The sequence below is a fragment of the Lepidochelys kempii genome, chromosome 1 (assembly GCF_965140265.1).
Source record: "Lepidochelys kempii isolate rLepKem1 chromosome 1, rLepKem1.hap2, whole genome shotgun sequence".
NCBI classification, from domain to species: Eukaryota; Metazoa; Chordata; order Testudines; family Cheloniidae; genus Lepidochelys; species Lepidochelys kempii.
The window spans coordinates 224,338,387-224,362,950 of record NC_133256.1 but is presented as its reverse complement, the minus strand read 5'-3'; the positions used below and the strand labels follow the sequence as shown (position 1 = coordinate 224,362,950).

The window sequence follows — 24,564 nt, the reverse complement described above, 5'->3', positions numbered from 1 at the left end:
GAGTGAGGGTATTCCAGTGTAACTTTACTGACTTAGCAGGTTTGCACCCAGAATGAATGGCTCATTATTTCCCAGAGGTTAATACCATAAGGTAAAGTTGTGATCTCTGCGGAATCACAGGATATACTGAACAAATTTGGGAGGGATGAAGATAGCACCTGATGCACATCTTCTGACCCTAGTCAGACTACAGCTGTGGATAAACTACTCCCTAAGTAAAGTATTTTGATGTATGATTATTCATAATTTGTAGATTTATTTATTGACATTTGCCATTTACCTAGTACAGTTCAAGCTGAAATACTTATTGTCTGCGATGAAAGCGGCAAATTATGTTTCTAACAGCAGAAGAGAGGGAGAAGGCAACATAGATACTTACTTAGCCATAATCTTCTTTTGTGTGGTCAATCTATGGGGATTTTTGCCATCGTGTCAGTATTTCATTTTACACAATGCTTCTGAAAAAACATTTTAGTACAAAATATTTTACTGCAAATTATGGACTCCCTTATTTTGTACCTGTATGTAATTGATTCAGTTTATAGAGCTTTTAAATGTGCTATGATATTACATATATATCTTTTTTTTTTTTAACAGTCTAATATGAGGATTAAATGGTGGATGCAGAAAACCAGTTTTTCCCCCTTAGAGGAGGATGATCTCGGAAGCCCCTTATCTAGAGAGTTCCTACAAGACATGGAAAACATACAGGGCATCTCTGTCTATTGGTGATGATAGCCCTGGAGCATTCAGCATAACAGAGCTCCAGTCTTTGGGAAATGGTCCAGGATCTGATGGATCAGTCATTACAGGTAAGAGTTTAGAATACAGTAAATCTTCATCATTTGAAATAAGATGTATTTAATTGAGCTAAGCAAATCCTTCCTTTACATTACAACAGTTGTTTCAGATGTGTAGATCACACTGGAAACAAAAACCTTTTAGCTGTTTATAATGTCAATAAATTAACTCCAGTCTGAAATTTGTGAGTCAAACGTTACTCCATAAAAAAGTGATATTTTTAAAACAAAAATTTTAAATTATTTTATTGGTTTCACTGATGAGGTGAGGTGGAGATAAAAGTATGTTGGCTTGTTTTGTATAAATTTGTGCTCCCTTTAAAATGAAATTTTGCTGACTACCTTTAGTGTACACCATTTTTTACCGGTATCTTTCAAAATAATCACAACTGTTACTACAAAAGTAGCTACATTCCTCTCCAACTTAGCAGATACTGTTTAATATTTATAATACCTCAAAAAATTTTCCACTGATTTTGCTGTCTTTGAATCAGTCCCATGAACTGCAATCTGTGTGACTCTTATAACCTACACGATATGTATAGTAAAATCTGTGCGAAAAGGAGATTTGTTATTCTGACTGCTAAAAAGTTAAACTAGAACTCAGTGAAAAGGTTTGTCTGTAACTTTTCATCTCTCCAAAATGCCTTTATTTAAATGTTGGTTTCTCTGTTGATATCAGTAACACAGTTATTTAGGCAGAGAGCCATTAATCCTCAGATCTTTGATTACATGAGGTTTTTATTATATAAAAGGCGTAAATGAGGACTGTAGTGCTGCCATTAAGGTTATTATGTACCATTTTTGTTTATCCAGTACAGTGACAATAGGAGGTTTTTTTCCCACCACTTTTGGAGGACATCCGATGAAGTGAGCTGTAGCTCACGAAAGCTTATGCTCAAATAAATTTGTTAGTCTCTAAGGTGCCACAAGTCCTCCTTTTCTTTTTGTGGATACAGACTAACACGGCTGCTACTCTGAAAGGAGAAGAAGATTAAAGTTACTTTAGAATAGTGTTTGAAATCACAGATCTTAATGCTGAAGGTGCATAATCTGGCATGTTTATGCAAATGAATTTGTCCTAACTTGCTTATTGAGTAAATATACATGATTTATTTACATAAATGAGATCAAACATTCTGATTACCAGAACGTAAGACTGACAAGGCTACAGCATGGAATGAGCTTTAGGAACATAGGGATTTTTATGCTCCTGGCTGACTCGGGTATTTCCCTAGGCCAGTGTCCAGCTAACTCTGGAAGCTGTGCCTTGTTTCCCCTAGGCCTGGAGTGGATGCATATGAGGCTGTGGCTGGGTTATTAGCCCGTGTGGCTGACTGCTTCTTGCCCTCTGCTGTCAAGGAGATCTGGTTGCTTCTTGCCATCAACTGGGAAGTGCTCTGCCTGAGCTGCTATACCTGGGTGTTTAGTTCTGGCTTCTCCTTTCTCTTTGGTTGACCTCACCTACTGTTCCCTGACAGGAGGGTGGGAGCTGTGGCTGCTGCATGCTTGTCCCTGTGGCAAGGGAGAAATGGCTAGAGCATTGCCCAGTATCACTCAGGTATCACTTGGGAGTCTGTGACAGAGATGTAGCCTAGAGCAAGAGTCATTTACAGTAGAAATCCTGCCAAAAGTGGCCCTAATCATAAAGATGCCGCCTAGAATATCTCCTTAGCGCTCAAGCTTCTGTGCAGGAACAGTTCAGAAAGCGGATTTAAAAACAGGATCCTTCTGGCCAAAGCAGGAGATGTAACACATCTGAGTTTGTGACATGGTGTTACCAACTCTCACAATTTTACTGCCTTCCTGATTGCAAAGAAAAAATGGAAAACATGAACCCAAAGGCTCAAAATTTGGAAGGCAAATAAAAGAACTTAAAAAAAAAAACTTCTAAAACATTTAAAAAAAAATCATTTTGGGTGGTCTGAGTCAAGATTTTTTGAGGCTGTTGAGGTTGGCAATACGAGTTCTGAATTAACCTGATTCTAACATCATATGCCTTGACCTACATTCATATAATTGTTTTAATGGATTTGTTCAAATAAAACACCTGTGAATTTGGTAAAATCTTACAGTGTACTACAAGATATAAGGACAAGTCTTCTAGCTTTAGAAAATTTCAAGTTTGGTGGAGTTTAGGTTCTAGAACAGTGATATTCAATTAGATCTACCAGCGGGCCGATTTGAGAATTTTAATGATGAGGCAGGCTATTTGTGCAGAAGGCTGACAAAATTAAAAACCAAAACCAAAAAAAAACTTCGGCTGCCAATAAATAAAGACCTTGATTGCAACATAAGTATTAGTGTTTCTATCTTTTAACGAAGTTTATAAATCAACATTATTACCTGTGTTTGTGGCAATCTCTAATGGGAGAGGTGATATAGATGATTGCTGGCAAGTTTTGTGAAGAGTGGTTTGTAGGAGGTCAGGGCAAGGTGCATGCACTGGTGAAGATGCTTATCTGCCAGGTGATTGCAGTGTTGGTTTTAATAGTCACGTTAGCAAACCCAGATTCACAGAAGTACGTTGATCTGAACATTGTTAAAAGATAGATGGCTAGATTCTGGCTATTCTGAAACTGGTCTGCATATTGAATCCAGAAATCACAAAGTCCCACTTCTCGGAATTTTGCCTTGAAGACATCTGAGCTCTGGAGTTTTACAATTTCTAATTAAAAGTCACCTTCATCGGTTGAATCAAGAATGTTCTTTGCTTCAGAAAGGCAAGGTCCATCGGCAGTTGCCACAAATGGATCATGAACAAACAAAAACGAATCCTTTGGAATTTTAAAATTCTCAAATCACATTTAAAAATTTGCGATCGGATTGTTTAGGAATTCTTGCATCGTTTTCATTGACGTTTCATCTGTAGCAACAACACACAATGTGGGAAAGTGCAACATCTTTCCTATTAAGTTTGTCTGAAACGTTTTAAGATTCTTCTGAAAGCACACACTTTTTCACACCTCCGACACTGTTTTCATGGCCTTGGAGCTGGAAGTTGAGGCAATTCAAGTGACCAGTATATCGCACAGAAAGCTACCTGTGACATAGAGGAGACATCATTCATAAATTCGAGGAACTCACATGCCTTGTTGGTCTTGTGATTATTTCTTTTTGAAGTGCACAAAACCTCTTTAATGCGCGCTTCCTACTTAACCAGTAAATGTTGTGCAACAGATCACTGTATTCGGCTGAAACGTCTTGTAAAAGACCTTTAAAAAGACAACGTTGCAAGCTAGAACTTGAGCATATGTAGTTCGCTAATCTCATCACAATACCCATTGTTGTTTTTTTTTCAAGTCCCCAGACAATTTACTGGTGTAAATTTACAGGACAGTCTGGTGAATGATTCAGTGAAGTGTTTTTAATGAAGGCTGTATCGGTGCCAAATGTGAAGCAGAGCCCTTCTCTTTCCGTGTCATAGAGGGACCTCCATCTGTAACAAGCAAGTTTACTTTCTGCAGATCTATACCATTTTTTTTTTTCAAAAAAGCCTTTTACCTTTTCAAAAATGATCTTGCCTGTGGTGTAGGTTTCTAATTGTACTAAGCACAAAAATTCTTCCTTGAAAATTTCACCATCATAAAATCTAACAAACAGTAGCTGGGCCATGTCACTTAGATCGCTTGCAAGAGACATGTATTTGGTGTTTTTTTTTAAATCAGAAAGCAGTGATGACAAACAATCCTTGTAAATTACCTCCAGTATTCACATTGCTGTGGAATCAAACAGGGGAGCTTGCTTCACATGCTTCACAATGTCATCTTTTTTTTATCTCTGACAAAAAGCTCCTCCAGCATTTCCAGCTTGTACTCCTTCACAAGCTCGGCAGCCAGGAAAGGCTTTTTCTTTTTAGCTAGTACCAACATTATCTGAAGAGAAGCAGCTGTTGCTTTGTCCTTTTTTGTTTTGTTTTTATTTTTGTTTGTTAAAATTACTGTGCTTTGATTCAAAGTGGCATCTCACGTGGGTGACTTTACAGATGGATACAGTGGTTTGGCATATTAAACACCAAAGGTTTCACATTTAAATAAGGTGGCATAATAAAAAGAAAATCCACTGTCCAGTTTGGGTTAAAAGCTTGGTTTTCACTGTCAACTTTGCAACATTTTACTCCCACTCTCACTCATTTTTTACTCCATTTCCATCACTAATGAAAAAATGGATGACATCCTAGCTCAATCATAGCCGATGCTATCGCAAGAACTTAAGATCTAGTAAGCAGTGCTTAATTTTTGCTCGGGTAAGTTACTTACTAAAGAAGTTGTAGGCAAATGATAGGCAGCACATCTCTGTTTGTGAATTTAATGATAAACATTTTTTAAAGATGAGCTAATGGGCCATGCAGGAAGCCTTGGTGGGCAACATTTGGCCCACGGGCTGACTATTGAGTATCACTGTTGCAGAGGATTGGTGCGGAGAAGCTCATGGTTTGGGTGGCGTTATCCCTTAGGGATGAATTTATGAAAGGGGGAACTCTGTCTCCTAGGATCTCACAAAACTGGGTCACTGGGCAACAGAATGGCAGATGAAATTGAATGTTGGTAAATGCAAAGTAATGAACATTTGAAAAAATAATCCCAACTATACATACACAATGATGGGGTCTAAATTAGCTGTTACTGCCTGAGAAAGAGATCCCTTAGAGTCATTGTGGATAGTTCTCTGAAAACTTCTGCTCAATGCGTAGCAGCGGAGAAAAAGGCTAATCGTATGTTAAGAACTGTTAGGAAAGGGATGGAAAATAAGACCAAAAATATCATCATGAGCCTATATAAATCCATGCTAAGCCCACACCTTGAATACTGAGTCCAGTTCTGGCCGTCCCATTTCAAAAATGGATATTGTTCAACTTGGAAAAGTTCCGAGAAAGACAACAAAGGTTAATCAAGGTTATGAAACAGTTTCCATATGAGGTGAGACTAAAAATGAGGGCTGCTCATCTTTTTTGAGAGAGAGACGACAAAGTGAGGATATGATAGAGGTGTATAAAATCATAATTGATGTGGGAAAAGTGAATAGACAAATGTTATTTATCCCTTCATGCAGTGCAACAACCGGGGGTCACCTGATAAAATTAATAGGCAGCAGGTTTATAGAAACAAAGTAGTACTCTTTCATACAACACACAACTAACCTGTGGAATTCATTGCAGAGGATGTTGTGATGGCCAGCAGTATAACTGGGTTAAACAAGAACAAGTTAAGTTTTATAGAGGATTGGTTCATCATTGGCTATTAGCCAAGATGGTCAGGGATGCAGCCCTAAACCTCTGACTACCAGAATCATTCCATAATTGCCCTGTTCTGTATGCTCTCTTTGAAGCTCTGGTTTGGGCCACTGTTGGAGACAGGGTTCTGAGCAAGATAGACCATGGTCTGACCCAGTATGGCAACTCTTCTGTTCTTATGGGGGTTTTTTGGTGTTTTTGGAGGTGGTTCAAAGTGAAGCGTTTTAATTTTGCAAGATGGTTAAATTTTACAGAAGAGCATTGGACAGTTTCTGCTTAGTTATTTTACTATTTGAGTTGTTAAGCATTGTTTTCCTCACATTTAGAGAGGCGAGGCAGCACAGTCAGTCAAAGAAGGTTTTGATTGTCAGATCATCTACATTGTGATCCCTAGTTTGTCTTCCTTTTGAAGCTTTTCTTTAGCCTCACTGCAGTTTAATCATATGGCCTGTTTTCACTCCTCTAGTAAAGGGCAAACTCTTCAGAATGGCATTAGAAGCACAGCATCTCCTGTCTTAGGCCCTAGTTCACGAGTACATGAATAGTCCCACTGAACTAAAATGGGACTTTAAACACATGCTTAAAGATAAGCATGTGCTTAAATGTTCTGCTGACCTGGGGGCTTTAACCAGGAAGGTATGTTTGCTGTCTTTCCGTAACAGCAGGTCTGACTCTGACCTGAGAAGGCTAAACTAAAGCGCGTGTCTGGAAGTATCCTGGGCAGAAGATGTAATGGCCAGCTGTGCTGATTATAACCATAGAGAAAGGGTGGTCCATTGGCTGCCTGGGCATTATGATGATACTTTGAGGATCTGGTCCATGGGCTTTGCCCCAGCAACATGTATCAGTCTGTTTGGCCAGTGCCACTCTTCCATTTATAACTTACATTATTTTATAACTAGTAAAACATCTGAAAAATAGATAATTACAGAGAATTATAATGAATAAATTCTCTTGCAAACATGAAATAGTCATTCATTTAACAAGTGATTTCAAAGCTTTAGTTAGATACTTTTGGATCACAATCTAAATTATTCTAAATTTTCTGTGCATACTTACGAACTGTTGTTGAAATACCACTACAACTTCTTTGGTTCTGGCTCTTAGCTCTCCTATCCTTTTGTGTGTGCATTGTATGTGTCATCGACATTAGCTGTACAGACCCTGTATTTGTTTGGTGCACTATTAATAGAAGCATGAGCTAGTTTTCAAACAGATTTGTTACTGTTAAATTAATAGTGCATGTAATGATTTTTTTTATTTCAGGCTTTTAAAATAAACTTTCCTATGTGGATGAAATTTAGCACAGAACTGGTACTGATTTTGGTAGTACAGAATTTGAGTGTTCCTTTTTCTTTTAGATACCCTTTCACCAGCATCAAGTCCTTCATCCATTAATTTTGCCACAATTCCAGGTAGCATAGATGAATCACCCAGTGGAGCATTAAACATTGAATGTAGAATTTGTGGGGACAAAGCCTCAGGCTTCCATTATGGAGTACATGCTTGTGAAGGTTGTAAGGTACAGTTGATTTTTTTTAATAGCCTAAACCATATTGCTTTATTTACAGGGTTATATAAAGAAAAAACATAGTTGCTTTGTAAAGTAATTAAAATCAGTCTAACTGTAAAAAGAAAACACAATTTAAATAAAAATTCACTTGTGATCTTCTCAAGAAGTATTTTTGTCTAATACCGTAATTGGATACTAGAACTTCTTCAAGAAAGGCAGTTGATGATGATTATAAGTAGTGCTTTTGTGAAAAGAACTAGTTATCATTAGAGATTAAAATAATTTAAAAGGAATAAAAAAATGTTCGATTAGTGTTTTATTTGCGTTGGGAATATGCTATGGGAACCATGTGAATTTGATACATTTCCATTATATTTTCAATGAACAAATCCTGAATGCCTCATCACCACCACATCCTAACTGAATCGCTTTTAGTACAGTGTTTTATTGATTATAAATTTGGAACCAGTACATGGTCACAAAGCCAAACATGCTTACCATCAGTCTTTGAAGTATAGGATAGATGACCAAAAAGATGTAAAGGTTTTATATTTTATTTTCTCACGTATGTCTAGATTTTTTTTTGTTTTTTTCTGCATCACATAACAGGACTTGAGAAAGTGAAGCAATTTTAAAACATTCAAAAATGTTTACAATCACTCAGTCTTAACTCTTGAGTTAGGATAATAAGGTTCAAATGTAAAGTTTTGTGGATTAATGTTCTGGAATTGGTAGAATAATTCTAAATTCAAATCTGAAGATTTGCACTCATTCTTTTAGAGTTAGAGAAATAGGTCATGATCAAATGTGGCACTTTGTGACATGCTGGCAGTGCAACATCTTGCTTCACACATCATAACGTCTTATCATGACACAGCGCTGTGTAGCAGTGTTTGTAGAGACTAGTATTCCATTGCAGGGTCACTCAGAACATCATGGTAAGATCATTTATAGGCTTTTCTCTGGTGCCCATGTGCCTGTGCTTAGCTCTTCCTCTACACCCTTGCACTTTCCTGTGCATCCCCAACTCTTCCTGCTATTAACATGTGCTCTTCCTTCATGTAACCATCTATTGCGGTATGTGTGTGCGCATGTACGTGTATGGCAGATGAGGATTCCCTCTCACAGGGAGAGGAGGCTGGCAAAGCGTATGCTAGGGTAAGACGGTGCAGGGCACAGTGCATGGTGGTTCTGCTTGATCCTTAAAGGCTGCTCTGATATTACCTTAAGAGGCATCTTGGTCCCCACAGCCTGCAAAGGATCAGGAGTGCAGAAAGGAGGCTTAAAGCTACCTTTCCCACCCCCCACATTCTATCTGTGCCAAGTGTAAACTCAATGCAGGTGCGAATCTGGCCTCCATGTAATGCTGTACTTAGTGAAGTAGGAAACTGTTGCATTTTGACACATACTTTACTTATATTTATCTAGATTAACATTTACCTTTAGTTTCTGGTAGTGTCAACTGTGGAAAAATAAGACAGAAAGAAAAGAGAAAATGTAGTGATATGATTAAGATTTATTGGAAGACTTACATTAGCTCACTTTTTGACAATATATAATGTTCTCTTAAACATTTTACAGGGATTTTTTAGGAGAACAATTCGACTTAAACTCATCTATGATAAATGTGATCGTACCTGCAAAATACAGAAAAAAAATCGTAATAAGTGCCAATACTGTCGTTTTCAAAAGTGCCTTTCAGTTGGAATGTCACATAATGGTACGTAAGAGTGCCCTTAATAATTTGTTCCCAATTCCGCAAGCAGGCATGTGAATAACTTGACTCACATGAGTAGTTCCACCGAGTTACTTGTGTGAGCAAGTGTTACAGGATTCAGTCTCAGGTGTTTACAGTGTGTTAAAATGAGGCCCTGATCCTGCATTGAGAATGCTTGGGTGCAGGATTTTGTTCTCAGTATAGGATCAAGGTCTAATTAATGGGGTTCATTTGTGTTTTGCTTTCCTTCTTTTCCTCTGCTCTGGAGTAATCATGTTTTAGGTGCACGGTGTATGGACAAATTTTAAAGGTCATTTTTCCCCAAAAAAAACCAAAAGTTTCCCTTTCAAAAATTAAGTGTGGAAGAGGCATGTAAGCATGCTTGACTGGGAATGAGAAAAAAATATTGAAGGCTAGCTTAAGAATGTATGTTTGTGAGATTTCTCCTCTGATGTGTAATTCAATTTGATCAACAAAATGAAAGGTCACTAAAAGTATGTATTAGTTCACTTTTACAACTTTACTATTGGGGTCATCAGAAAATCACCTTTCATTTCCAGAAAATATATCTGAACTTTATAGTTGCTATTTGTTTGTCTGGTCCTCTAAATATTCTAAAATCATTTCAATTTTGTTTGTCACCAAGTAGAATAAATCTACAGTTAAATACTTACTGTGTGTCTGAAATGTGTCTGAAATGCAATTGTCATTAATATTATTTTAAAAAACTTTAACTTTTTATTCTATTACTTCCTTATGTGCAAGACATTGTTTGCATTTTGGAACTTGTTTTATATGCGGATGAATATATTTGTATTCAAGCACCCCATATCTTCTGAGGATTTAAAAATATAGTGAATTTAGTAATTTGGCTTAGTACTTGATCTCAGTGTTCCAAATTTTATTTATGGGACATAGGTCTACTGGCTGTTTTCCACAGCAAGTGTATAATCATTAAATAAATTTCTAGTCTGGTTTAGTCTCCTGCCAGCATGGCTAGAATAGGATGCTTCAACTGAAGTCAAACAGTTAGTAGTACATTGCCCTTTCCCTCTGCATACAACAGACTGCATTAATTCTAGACCACTGCAGCTATCAGCTTATGCTCTGAAGCATGACATTTGATTATCCTCATTGGAGATTGGTGATTTAATAATTAGGGACTAATTATGTGGGGAAGGGCTGTCTTCTTTAATTCATGGCTTTATAGGTAGGACAGGCTGCCTCGAATAGTCATTACTCCTTCTAGATAGAAATCTGACTGCTGTATTCAGGGAGGGAAAAAAGTATAGACTTATGTAGAATTTATGTATTTGTTTCATAATTGTGTTTCTACCAGCAATTCGGTTTGGACGAATGCCAAGGTCTGAGAAGGCAAAGTTGAAAGCAGAAATTCTAACAGGTGAACAAGATGTGGAAGATTCAGAAATGGCAGATCTTAAATCTCTTGCCAAGAGAATTTATGAGGCCTATTTGAAAAACTTCAATATGAACAAGATCAAAGCCAGAGTCATCCTTGCAGGGAAAACCAATAACAATCCAGTACGTGTTTTTGCTTTAATTTTATTGTGGCGCTAAAATGTATTAGTGGTAATACAATGAACTGTAGAATTCTTAAGCAAATCATTTAGGAATAAGTGGTGTACTACTATGTGGTAGACTTGAAATATGAAAAAGTAGTACCTGTCGTAAATCTGGTCTTTGATATGTAAGATCAGTATAATGGGAAGCTTTAGAAAATAAAGTTGTGGTTAACTTGTAAAAGAAAGATCTCAGTAAACTACTAGATGATGTAGAGCAGCATAATAGGGTTGGCCACCTCCTGAGCACTCCCTCGTGGCTGTGGCACACTGCTTCTTGTAACCCTGGTTTCCCCTTCTCATAACCTACTAATTCCATGGAAGCTCTGCTCTCTCAATAATACCCCTCCGTTGGACTGGTTTATTATTAAAATTTTATGCAAAATAGTCCATAACAATAGTCCCAAAATAAAATTCATTTATCACACTCAGTTTAAATAGTGATTAAGATCCCAACAGCTAGTCCCTCAATATGCCCTATACAACACACCAGCCACTTTGACCACACCCAGACCCTGTCAGTCCTCTGCTCTTCCTCTGGCCCTGGACAGCCACCCCAGCCCTTCCACCTGGCATGCAACCCCACTCTTCCATGCAGAAACAGCCACAGCCTCTCTTGCCAAAGGAGCATCCCTCACTCCCCCTGGCCCTCTCTTTGTTCCTCTGGGTTCAGTTCTCCAGCCCTGGAGATGTTAGCAGGTAAGCTCCTCCTCTGCTTTTGGCCTTTGGCTCTAACTCTTCAGCTTAGGGCCAGCAGGCAACTCCCTTTGCTGCTCCCTGGCCTTCAGCCCTACCGTCCTGGCTCTCTGGCTTGGGGATGCCAGCCAGCAAACTCCTCCACTGCTCTCCTGCCTTCTCCCAGGGATCACATATAGTTTGTGCCAGCTTTTATCTCACACTCTAGCTTCTCCTCCCAGGCAGCCCTGACTCACCAGGTCTCTGTTTCCCTAGGGCTCAAGTGCCCTCTTTTAAATCCAGTTAATTGGCCAAATTGGAATGTGCTGCTCCCTCTTAAAGGGCCAATGTCACCATGTGATAAGGGGCTAAATGGTGGGGGAAGTAAATTTAGTTATCAGAAAATGAAATGTGATATCTGACTTCTGACTTGTTTTAGTATTGGGGAAAAAATGTATTTATTTCCCATTAAGACTATAATAATGGTAATAAAATGTAGAATTTGTATAACACCTTTTCATCCACAGATATCAACGTTCTTTGCAGAGGTAAGTATTGTTATCAGCCTTTATACAAATGAGGAAACCATGGTATAGAAAGGTTGTGCCTTGTTCCATGATCACAAAGAGAGACTTAGTGACAGAGTTGGCAACAGAATGCAGGTCTCCTGAGTCTTATTTTCCAGCTCTAGGCACTGGTCCACACATTTTCCCTACTCTAATTTTATGGTTTCCTTTGAAGGGGGAAGTGAACAAGGTTGAAAAGGAATTTGATTTTTATTATGGAGCTTATTTTTCTTCAACTATAACCTAGCCAGTCTCTTATATTAAGTGGTGAACACTATCTGATTCTTACTCAGGAGTACCAAAATCATTACTATTTTGTAGGAAATTGTGTAATATTTGTTTCTCTTATGAGTTAATCAATGGTTCTCTTGTGGTATCCTTGATACGTTAGCGCTCTGCCATCCCATTGTGTGTACCCAGTCAGTAAAGCACTTAAGCACATAAATTGTCCCACTGACTTCCATGGAACTCTTCACATGCTTTAAATTAAGCATGTGCTTAATTTCATTGCAGGTTAGGGGCCTACAAAAATCTAAAACATATAGTATGGACCTGCACACAGTACTTCACAAACTCTTCATAAGTTATAATCAAGACATCTGGTTATGTATCTACTGTAGGTGCAGTGGACCTGAATTTCTAGACCTTGCATTTTGTGTATTCATTTACATCTGTGCAAAATTGATGTACAAATTGCCAAATCCAGAAATTTCTACTCATACCAATGATAGCATTTTGCACTTACTTGGGGTAGATGTACATGAACAAGACAGTGGAGAATCAGAGCTTGTATATTCATAAATAAAATATATTTCCCCCTGTACATGGGAAAGAAGAGGATTTAGATTATTTAACAAAGTCTTTCCTTGTGTAACCCTTCTGTGAAGTGGAGTCAGCAGCAACAAGGGTCACCTTCAATATTGAGGGGTTCTTCTTAACCATTCAAAACAGAACTAGCTCAAGCCTCCACCCAATGATCTGGGAAAATGTAATAACCACCCGTGAGCGCCTCTGAGGGGCACTACTTCCCCACTTGCAAGCACTAAGTCTGTGTATAACAAAAGAGAACTGTTAATAAAAGGGAAGGGAAACCAAGCATAAGTTTGGGAAAACACCACAACTGCATTCAAAAGCATGCAACCATAAGCAAAACCTGACCCCACAATGTATTGAGCAGTGTTCTTTGCCTAAGTTTTCCACCTTGTGGTGGAAAAGTCTGACAAACAAATGACCCTTTAAGGAATCACATACACCCCTCTGCTGCATCCTACTCACAGTTGGCTGTCCTTGGTTAGCAAAGACCGAGAGTTCAGAGGTGTGTTCACAGGGGTTCACCTCCCATTCCAACAAAGGGGGAGGAGTAATCAAGCAATGTCTCTGTGGTTGCTGTCTGCCTCTGCAACTGGTTGTTTGCTGCTGCCTCCACTGCTTGTCTCTGGATTTTCTTTCCTCTCACCACTGTGCCTACACCAGGTCTAGGGCATAGCTTCTAGATCTGATCATTAGTGATTCAGCTCTGGTAATCGCTGCACAGAAACAGTGACTCTCAGTTGAGTCTAATTAGCTCTGTCTTTAAACACTGGAGAGCGGAAAGTCAAATGGTGTGTAGGATTCTTTGAGTAGAGTCCACACTACCATGTAGGAACATCTGACCCCACCTGTCTCTTCTTTACTGGTATTTGTCATCCCTATCATGCTTAGTGAGTGAAGTTCCATTTAAGGTGACCCCTTCAATCCAGGCATGCTAAGTACAGTTCTGCTGCCCAACATCAGCCAAAAGTGATAATTTTAGCAAAGCAGCTTCATCATGCTATGCTAAGGTGACCAGATGTCCTGATTTTATAGGGACAGTCCCAATATTTGGGGCTTTTTCTTACATAGGTGCCTATTTACCCCCCCATCCCCTCTCCTGATTTTTCACACTTTCTATCCGGTCACCCTATGCTACGCACCTAGGCCAGTAGGCATATCTATGCAAACACATTCTGTTCCTGAACTCTCTTCCCTCAGCTCATTGCTAGATGTCAGAGGAGAGTTCATTCATACCTGCTAACACTTGTAGAATATGCCTTTTAATATTTTTTATTTGACAGGGTTTTATTTTTTTTAAACATGGATCCTTCAGGTTCAGTTGGTGGTGATGGGAATCCAGCTTACTTGTTGCTGAACAGTACTTTAGCAGTTAATTTCAATAAATTCTGATTCTTCTTCAAGTAACGTTCCTACAGGTGCTCCACTCTAGGTCTGCTGTGCCTTTGACCTGAGATTTCTCATAGCAGAGACTGCTCAGCCTGCACATGCGTTTGTCAGTCTCATCCCCCCTGCTGCTGTTATATAGCACAACGTGGGCAAGCCACCCTCAACCACCTTGGGCTGAGATGGAGTTTTAGCAGTTGTCCTATATAGATTTCCTCAACTCTATTTTTCTCTTGGTGATTGTTGTAGTGTTAGTGTTAATTTTTCCATAGTTAGTATATACTACTATTATAGCTTTTTTCTTTTTCTTTTTTTTAATATTTTTTCTATGTACTATTTATATAGACTTTAGATCTGACATTTTTTTTCTGACTGGGAGGTGATGCCCAGTTCTCCTGGCTTCAAGCTATGTTTGTCGTGCCAGGAGGCAATCCCAGGCAGCCTCAGATATTCCCTCTGTATCTATTGCTCAAAAGTGCAATTTTTGTCTGGCCTTTAAATCAAGAGCCAGAAAAAACAGAACTGAAGCTTCGCTTCCTCGTGATGGAGAGCTCTCTATGTCTGACCTCCAACCCAGGCCAAGGGAGCCCCCCATATGTCAGTCCCCAAGCAAGTCTGCTGCCTTGGAGTCCCACAGTTCCAGGGCACCCAAGAGGAAGATACAGGACTCCTCTCTCAAGTCCTCAAAAGAAAGTGTTCGCCACATAGAGATTTTACCTCTAAAAAGTCAAGGTTATTGGTTCACTTAGCTACTCCAGCACCCCATTCAGGTACCTGGCTCTCAGTTCCTAAGGTACCCCGGGTACAGTTAAATCACAAGGCCACGGGGCCAGAGAGACCCTTGGTACCATTATCAGATCGAGGCAGCAAGAAGAGCTCTTCCTCAGTATGGAAGAAGTCCACTGAGGTTCCGACAATGCCTTCCTTGGGGCACATGAGATCTTCGGCTCTTTCAACCACTGTGCTTCCCTCTGAGCACCTGAAGACTGTGGTATCATCAGGGTCCTCGGCCATGACTGACATCATGAGCCTTGGTATTGATATTCCTCATGTTGCTGCAAGAGTTCTGTTTTTCCCCAGGACCTGGCTATAACTGAGACTCCTGACTCGGCTCTTCAGCTCTGATTTGCTGTCAGTACCAAGAACATCAAGATCACCTGAAATGATTTCACCTCAGATCTCTCCAGGAGCTCCACCATTCCTGAGTGAACCTGAGGAAGAGGATTCTGAGGAGGATCTTGCCTTGGTCTCACAAGCATCAGTCCAGAGGTGGTCTCCTCAGTCCTTCAGAGGGCCCTTCCCAGAGGCTTCTGCTGAAGCTGCAGCTACTTGCAACCCATGATTACCACCAACACCTCACTGTTATGAGCACCCTTGGGTGCCTCCTAATATGCCTTATGCAGCTCCTCCTTGGCCATATTGCCTCCTTGGTTTATTGCCAAGAATTTTCCAGATCGTCCAGTACCACCCACCATAGAGACAGGCATCCTGCATGACCTGCTCCCTCCAGGAGACCTGACCCTCAGGAGGATTCTTTTGAGGAGCAGGAAGCCAGTGAAGAGGTTTCTCTTACAGGAACATTTCCTCTTCATCTACAGATGAAGCAGTCATGCCTCCTCCTCCATCCCTGGTGGGTGATTTAAAACATTGTCAGGATCTGAGCAAGAGAGTTGCAGACTCCTTGCAGATTCCCCTCAAGGAGGTTGCAGAGCCTCATCATAAGGTGCTTGATATATCCTTCGCTCACCCTCTTTGGCATGCATAGCTTTACCTGTAAATGAGGCTCTTTTAGACAGCTCTTTTAGATCTGGCTCCAGCTTCTATTCTGCCTACCTGCAAAAGAATGGACAAGAACTATTATGTCTCAGCAAAGGACTCAGATTTTATTTCCCATCCCTCACCTAACTCCTTGGTGGTGGATGCGGTGAATGAATGTGGTGGGCAGCACCACCCTAAATCCACGCCTCATGACAAAGACCATAAGCGCTTGGACCTACTAGGGAGAAAGTCTTACTCTTCAGCTTCCTTTCAATTTAGAATTGCCAGTTATCAGGCTTTGATAGCAAAGTGCCATGTCAATTATATCAAACTAACTTCATTTGTCGATCATCTACTGGAAGAACACAGGGAATAATTCCAGGCAATTGTTGTGGATGGCCTCCTACTTGCTAGGACAACCTTGCAAGGCTCCCTTAATGCTTCTGATACTGCTTCCCATTCAGTCACTACAGTGGTGGTGATGAGAAAAGCCTTTTGGCTCCAGCAGTTCGGTTTCCCTAAGGAGATTCAGAATACAGTTGAGGAGCTGTAAGCTGTTTTCAGATAGCACAGACAAGTCTCTGCAACCACTGAGGGATTCTAGAGTGACTTTGCATTCTTTTGGCATTTATACTCCTACATACAAGAGAGAACTCAGCAAATCTCAGATGGTCCAGAGATTCTACCCCGTCCAATTCCTTCCCTCTGAGAGCAGTGGTCTCCAAACTGGGGTGCGCACACCCCCAGGGGTGCACGAGATGATCCCAGGGTGTGCGCAGCAGCAGGAGTGCCCCCGGACGGCACTCCGCCATATTTTTTCTTCGGCGGCAGCTCTGCACGTCCCCTCCGGCGGCCCACCTGTGGTAAGTCTTCCGTTCTTCTTCTGTCTGCGGCGTGTCTGCGACAGGTCTTCCGGTATTCACCCTGGGGTGCGCGAGCCAAAAAGTTTGGAGACCACTGTCCTAGAGGACGTATGAGCCACACCAAAGAAGGCATAGGTTTCAAAGAAGGAAACCATCCACTTCTCAGCCTCCTTCCTCACACACCAAGCAGCAATTTTGACGTGGTGATTAAGGCTCTGAACCAGTGTTTCCTCAAATTTTTTATGTCCATGTGTGGAATGAATTTTGTTACGTGCACCAATATGGAGGTGATAGTGGTGAGGTTTGGAGTGTGGGAGGGGGCTTGGGGCTAAGGCAGAGGGTTGGGGTATGAGGCAGCATGGGCTCTGGGTTTGGGGCTGGGGATGAGGGGTTTGGGGTGCAGGCTGCAGCAGCTCGGTGCTGGGTCAGAGGCTCCTCTCCCAGCCCATGGCAGCTCTGGCTGGGCTGGGCTTAGCTGGGGTCAGGCTCCTCTCCCTGGCAGCTCTGGCGGGCTTGGGCTGGGGAAGGGCTCTTCTCCCTGCCTGCGTGGCCCTTTATAGCCTGCTGCACAGCTTACAAGGAACTACCATTCTCATCCTCTTCAGCTTCACTGGTTCACCAGCCTTCCTCCCTTCTGCGACTGCCTTCGCCACTTAAGTAGAGCCAGGGAGTCTATCACTACAGACAAGTGGGTCTCCACAACCCACTTTGCCTCACTTCCACCAATGAACCATGCTCCCCATCCCTCTTCAGGGACCCTTCTCACGACAGCATGCTTCAAGATATAGACACACTCTTATATATGGGGGCTATAGAACCAGTTTCCATATAGCACAGAGGGAAGGGACTTTATTAAAGTATTTCCTGGTACCAAAAAAGAGTGGAGGTTGGAGACCCATCCTAGACCTGAAACTACTCAACACCTCTGTGAAGGCACAGAAGTTCAAAATAGTGATGCTTACAGTGATAATTCCATTAGAGCAAGGAATTGGTTCTCAGCCCTCTACTTTCAAGATTCATATTTCCACATCACTATCCACCCATCCCACAAATGGTTTATCCATTTTATTGTTGGCCAGGACCATTATCAATACTGATTGCTCCCCTTTGGCTTATCATCCGCCTCAAGGGTCTTTTTGAAGGTCATGTTGATGGTAGTTATGCAGGAAAGTATTCTCTTACCAGGACAATTGGCTGCTGAAAGGAGGAGCAAGATCCTCTTCCTTTTGCACCAAGACATCAGACTCTGGAACTGGTGCATATGAAACAAGCTCACTATCACGTTGGCATTCAGAATGTGAAGGCAGACTCACTCAGCAGACACTTCTTCCAAGACAAGTGAGAAATAGACTCCAACATATTACACCACAGATTCTGTCAGTGCGGTACCCCCCAGATAGACTTGTTTGCCACTTCTGCTCAAGGGGCAGATTGGGTCACCAATCCATAGGGGACACTTTTCACCCTCAGTGGATGTCAACCCTACTGTATGCACTCCTGCCAACTCTCCTAATAGCCAAAGTTATGCTCAAAACAGAGCCAGAGTAATTCTAATAGGTCCAACTTGGCCCAGGCAAACATGGTTTTCTTGCCTGATACAGCTATCTGTTTGCCCTCTGATCCCTCTCTGCATCACTCCCCATCTCATCTCGTAAGAGTGCAGGAAGATTTTTTTCATCCCAATGTCACGATGCTTGGTCTCAAAGCATAGCTGTTGGTGGCTCATGCGATTAGAGGCAGCCTGCTCAGAGGACATAAAAAGAGTGATATTACACAGTAGGAAACAATCTACTTACTACATGTATTCTGAAAAATGGATGTGGCTTGCCAGTTGGTCTGACCACGGGCAGCTTTCACCAATGACTACATCGCTTCTGGATATACTAGACTACACCCTAGCTCTGAAAACCACGGGTCTATTGATGAGCTCCATAAGAGTCTCCCTGTCAGCCATCATGGCTTTTCACCACCCATCAGAGGGCTATTTCGTCTTTACCCACCCGACCACAGCAAGATTCCTTGGAGGGATGGGAAGAGAAATCTTTTATCTTCCGGTTCAGTTCCCTACCCCAGTATCGGACCTCAGTCTGGTCCTCAAATGCCTCACAAGACTGCCCTTTAAACCTCTGGCTACCTGCTCACTGCTCCATTTGCAATGAAGATGGCATCCCTGACAGTGCAATGGGTTGGAGAAATAGAGGCCCTAATGGCATATTCCCCCTTCACAGTGTTTTAAGGACAAGGTCACACTGCGGCCCCACTTCACATTCTTACCTAAGCTCTCTTTTGAGTTCCATCTCTATCAGCCCATTCATTTGCTTGTCTTCTACCCCAAATCGCATCTGAATTCCCAGGACACACTGCTGCATACCCTGGATTTTGTCTAGACAGAACAAAGCCCTTCAGAAAGATCAACAAGTTATTCATCTCGATAGCAGACAGATCAAAAGGGTCAGCAGTCTCTAACCAGAGACTTTCCAAGTGGATATCAGACTGCATTAACTCGTTACCAGTCTTGTAACATTCAGCCACCTTCACTTTCACGCTCATTCTACAAGCTCTGTTGCCACTTCCATGGTCGTCTTCTAAAACCTACCAATCATCAACATCTGTAGAGCCACTATTAGGGCATCCATCTGTACATTCTCCCAACACTACGCAATAACTCACGACTCCACCTCTGATACTGTGTTCAGCTCGACTGTATTTTCCACTGTATTGGACTCAGCTCCGAAGCCTCTTCCACCTTAGATGGCACTGCTCCATAGTCACGTAGAGCACCCGTGGGGAGGCTACTTGAAGAAGGAGGAGGAATGGTTACTCCCCCTGTGCAGTAATTGTGGTTCTTCAAGATGTGTTCCCCTATGGGTGCTCCACTACCTGCCCTCCGTCCCCTCTGCTTCAGAGTTCTCAGCGATGGGGCTCTGCAGTAGAGAAGGCACAGAGGGCAGTTTGCCCATGCAGTGCTATGTAACAACTGCACTGGGCACAAGACTGACGAACACAGAAATTTCCAGTCCAAAGTGCAGGGAACACTAGCGAACCTGAAGTGGAGCACACATAAGGACAAACATCTCGAAGAACTAGAGTTACTGCACAGGGTGAGTAACCATTTCTTCTTGGCACAACTGTAGTTCATTTTCAGAAATTACAAGCTCTTTTACCTAGAGACAAGGTAGCAATATTAACTTAGGGTCCCAAGATGGATTTGGCAATAAACTTCTCCCCCCGCCCCCCACCTTGAAAGAACAGCATTTTATACTGAAAAGGTGTTAAACTTTAATGACCCACAGTATTTAAAAAATAGGTTAAACCTTTTAAATGGTTTAGAAACTTGGATGTTTTGTTTGCCCCCCATGAAGTTATATTAATAATATTTAGAAGTACTGAAATGGTGCAGAATGTAGCTACCATAAGCAGATCAAAGATGGACAAGTACCAGTGAAATATCACTGACTCCTAAGAAATATATTAGTTATCTAAATAGAGATTAACCTTTTCACTCTGTTAAATCTTGAAGTCCTTACTCCAGCAAAACTCACTGACTACAAGGAGAGTTTTGCCTGAAGGAGAACTGAATAAGGACTTCACCCTATGGTTTACTTACCTTAGATGGGAAATACTTTGATTAACTTAAGGAACCAGATTTATAACTGGTGTCAACCTCATTCATTTCATAAACCTAGTTTTTTTAATGGCTAGCCCTTTTTTCTAATTCTTGCTCTTCAAAAATATTTTGAGGCTTTATAGTCTGGTTATCATTTTCCTGAACTCTGATCACTCTTTTAAGAAATTGTGGCTTTTAATTAATTTTTGAAGGAATCATCTCCTCAGTTTGCGCTACACAGATTTCTTTACTTAGAGCATCCTCATTCATGGAGAAAGTTCTTGCTAAGTGCTGAATATTTTTATTACTTTGTGAGACACTGTTCTAGTGTCCTGAAAATCATTATCAGTAATAACAATCCAACACTAACCTTCTTAAATAAGAATAATGGCTAGAGCTCCTGCAGAAGATCAGTTGCACAGATATAACTTAAAATAAATAATTCAATAGTGAACTACAAGAACAATACAAAAGTCCAATTCCACTGATAGTTGTAAGCGGACTGCGTAAATATGTGAAGTGTCAACCTATGTTTAAATGACTGAATGAATTCCTCATAGTCAAATTCCACAGTCCTTAGCGCTTACATAGCTAATATCCCACTGAGGTGAATGGGATGTGTCACAGATCTAGTCAAATGCCCCCTCTTGACTGTTCACCAGACTGCTGTGAGGAGCAGCAACTAGATTCCATGTGCTTTAAGCCATCAGAGCCTGAATAGAGATCATGCACTGCCCTTATCTGGGGGTCCCAGACACACTCTTGTAGTACAGACCCTTTGTCTAGCACCTCCTCCTGACAACAGACCTTGTAGTCCAACTGGCCAGCCCCTGGCGGACCACTAGTTACCCTCAAACTTTTCATAACTTTAACACGGTCTCCAAGGAACTGTAGCCATGTGGGCGTTTTAGGTTCACAGGTTAACTCTTTTTAAGAGCGCTTGAGAGGTGCAACACATAACACACGTGTGGACTGACTTTGTGAAGAATTCTAAACTGCCACTGCTCTTTACGTAACCACTTAAGATATACACAGGTCTATATTAAAATAATACCTCCTCCACACATTTCCCTGCAACACTTCTTCTCATCACTACAGAGAATTCTTTGAACTGGGATTTGGATACCCTAGGGATGTCCAAGATCCTCCTGCTGCAGCTAATGGCTTGACTTCTGATTTATAGAGCTTGCTTTCTCTAACCTTGGTTGTTCACATAGCTAAACCCCCTTGCTCCCACTATGAAAGCATGCCCAAACTTATCCCCCCGTCTCTAGCCCAAAGCTTTCTAGATGGCTCTGTAAGTCCCTCAAGTTCATATGTCCCACCAGTAGTCCCTGGTTCTTGTGTCCTGCTGCTGGTAATTTTACATTCTCCAAGCCCTTTACTCCTTATAGATGAGCTGGAGGAAGTGACTTGTCCCGGCTCCAGCCAACCTCCTTAGTATACGTATTGACCAGTCAGAGCACAGTCATTAATGTTAACTGCTTTCCATTGTTTCTAGCCTGGGGCCATGGCTGTGCTATAGTGGTATAGCTATAGTGTGGCAGGCTACACTGACAGAAGGCATTTTTCCATCACTCTAGGAATTCCATTCCCAGAGCAATGGTAGCTAGAGCAACAGAGGGATTCCTTCAACCCAGCTGCATCTACATCAAAGGTTAGGTTGGTATAACTATGGCACTCAACAGTGTGGATTTTTCACACCCCTGAGTGCCATAGCTATGTCATCCTAAGTTTTAAATTTAGACCAGGCCTGGGAGAGTTGTGCTGATAGGTTCATCAGCAGTGGCGGATACACATTGACATAGAGACATTCCATGATAGTGTTTTTCATAAGAACAACTTGACCATTGCAACCAGAATTCGTAAGCTCTGTAGATAGATTTCTCAAATCATCACAGGATGCCATCTGCATAAGTGCCAAATAAGAAGTAGTAATCTGGTCCTTATCCTTTTAATGGCTGAAGACTGATCAGTGTGGGGAATTAAATAGTCCTCAAAATATTTATTTTGTAAATGGATTAATTGGTACCTTTCTCTGTAGCCATTTGTTATACATGACATGGAAACACTGTGTATGGCAGAGAAGACTCTCGTGGCAAAACTGGTAGCCAATGGAATCCAGAACAAGGAAGCAGAAGTTCGAATCTTCCATTGTTGCCAGTGTACATCTGTAGAGACTGTAACAGAACTTACTGAATTTGCCAAATCTATCCCTGGCTTCTCAAATCTTGATTTGAATGATCAAGTGACTCTGTTGAAATATGGAGTTTATGAAGCCATTTTTGCCATGCTAGCTTCTGTAATGAACAAAGATGGGATGCTAGTAGCCTATGGAAACGGCTTTATAACTCGGGAGTTCCTGAAAAGCCTAAGAAAACCATTTTGTGATATTATGGAGCCGAAGTTTGATTTTGCAATGAAATTCAATGCACTGGAGCTGGATGATAGTGACATTTCGCTTTTTGTGGCTGCTATCATTTGCTGTGGAGGTAAGAGATAAATATCTGTTCTTTGAAGTAATATTTATGATTTCACTCCCATCGTTTAGTAATTAAAAATGGAAAAGTATATTTCGTTGTAATTTATGGAATTATGACAATTCAGTTCTGTCACTAACAATGTTTGTCTCATGTTAAATTATGTTTGGTATAAGATAAATACTCATTAAGGCCTTAATCCTGCAATGTATTGCACAGGGGTCTGCCCATTTACAACACGTTGTTGGATTGGTGCCTTGGGGCTTTCTAGTTTTAAAAGTGGGATGTGAAGAGTATCCCTTCCTTGAGGAATAGGGTTGGGCATGAAGAAATATTTCTAAACTCTGAAAAAGGTGGGGAAATACAATATGGGGCTGATAGTGGAGTTAGATATTCCTGTTTCTTTTAATCTCATCCTTAGAGGCCAATAAAATTATGGCTTTGATGTTGCTCTTTGGTACATGTGAGTGGACCCACATTGAAATCAAAGGGTTTTGCGCAGCCACAGCATTCTGCCCAGGCATTTCATATTGCAGGATTGTGACCTTAATTTTAATGTTTATTTCCAGAAAATAGCATTCTTAAATTTGAGTTAAGATTATAAATACTTTCTATGTTACAGTGCTTAAAGTTGTGCTAGATCAGTGGTTCTCAACCAGGGGTACGCAGAGGTCTTCAAGGGAGTACATCAACTCATATAGATATTTGCTTAGTTTTACAACAGGCTATATAGAAAGCACTAGCAAAGCCAGTACAAACTAAAATTTTATACAGATAATTACTTGTTTATAGTGCTCTACATACAGTACACTGAAATGTTGTAAGTACAATATTTATATTCCTGTTGATTTATTTTATAATTATATGATAAAAATGAGAAAGTAAACAATTTTTCAAGTAATAGTGTGCTGTGACACTTTTTTGTATATTTTGCCTGATTTTGTAAGTAGTTTTTAAGTGAGGTGAAACTTGGGGTATGCAAGACACATCATGCTCCTGAAAGGGGTACTGTATCTAGAAAGATTGAGAACCACTGTTCTAGATGATTGACAGACGACCTCAAACAAACCACTGCCCAACATTGTTTACACTCTAAATTTAATAACTTGGGGGGCTTAAAAGAATGTAATTTAAAATAAACAGAATGGAAAAAAACAGAGTTAAGGTTTCACTTTAAAACTCCTCACAAACATTTGGAAATACACAGTCAAGGTGCTCCAGACTCTACCCTTGCAGCTCTGGATCCTTATCCACCCATATTAACAGGACAGCCTTTCACCTCTTCTCCCAGTATTCACAAAATGAGGCATATATCCCACTGTACTGTCCCATACTTAACATACTGCACCAATTCCTTCACTATATATAAGCCACCTGCCCAACCTATATCTTCCATCTTTTATTTCATGTGCAGACCAAAAACCTCTGCCCCAACATCCCAACTTCTTACTGTCATCAAGGTACCGCAGCTTATGACCTGATACCCTCTAAGTACAATCCACAAACATCACCCCCCCATCATGATTTACTATAAGACAAAAGGCCCAGTATACCTTGTGAATATTATTTTTTACTG

General features: G+C 40.8%; 1 protein-coding gene across 1 annotated transcript in view; it reads left to right on the top strand.

Annotated features, from left to right (window-relative positions):
- The first annotated feature begins 614 nt into the window (after positions 1-614).
- The window catches only part of PPARA (peroxisome proliferator activated receptor alpha), a 38,538-nt gene continuing 14,588 nt past the window's right edge, over positions 615-24,564 (top strand). The window contains 7 exon segments of the mRNA XM_073315806.1: positions 615-640; positions 642-719; positions 721-812; positions 7,395-7,555; positions 9,128-9,266; positions 10,603-10,805; positions 22,553-23,000. Of these exon segments, the coding sequence (XP_073171907.1) occupies positions 615-640; positions 642-719; positions 721-812; positions 7,395-7,555; positions 9,128-9,266; positions 10,603-10,805; positions 22,553-23,000 (1,147 nt within the window).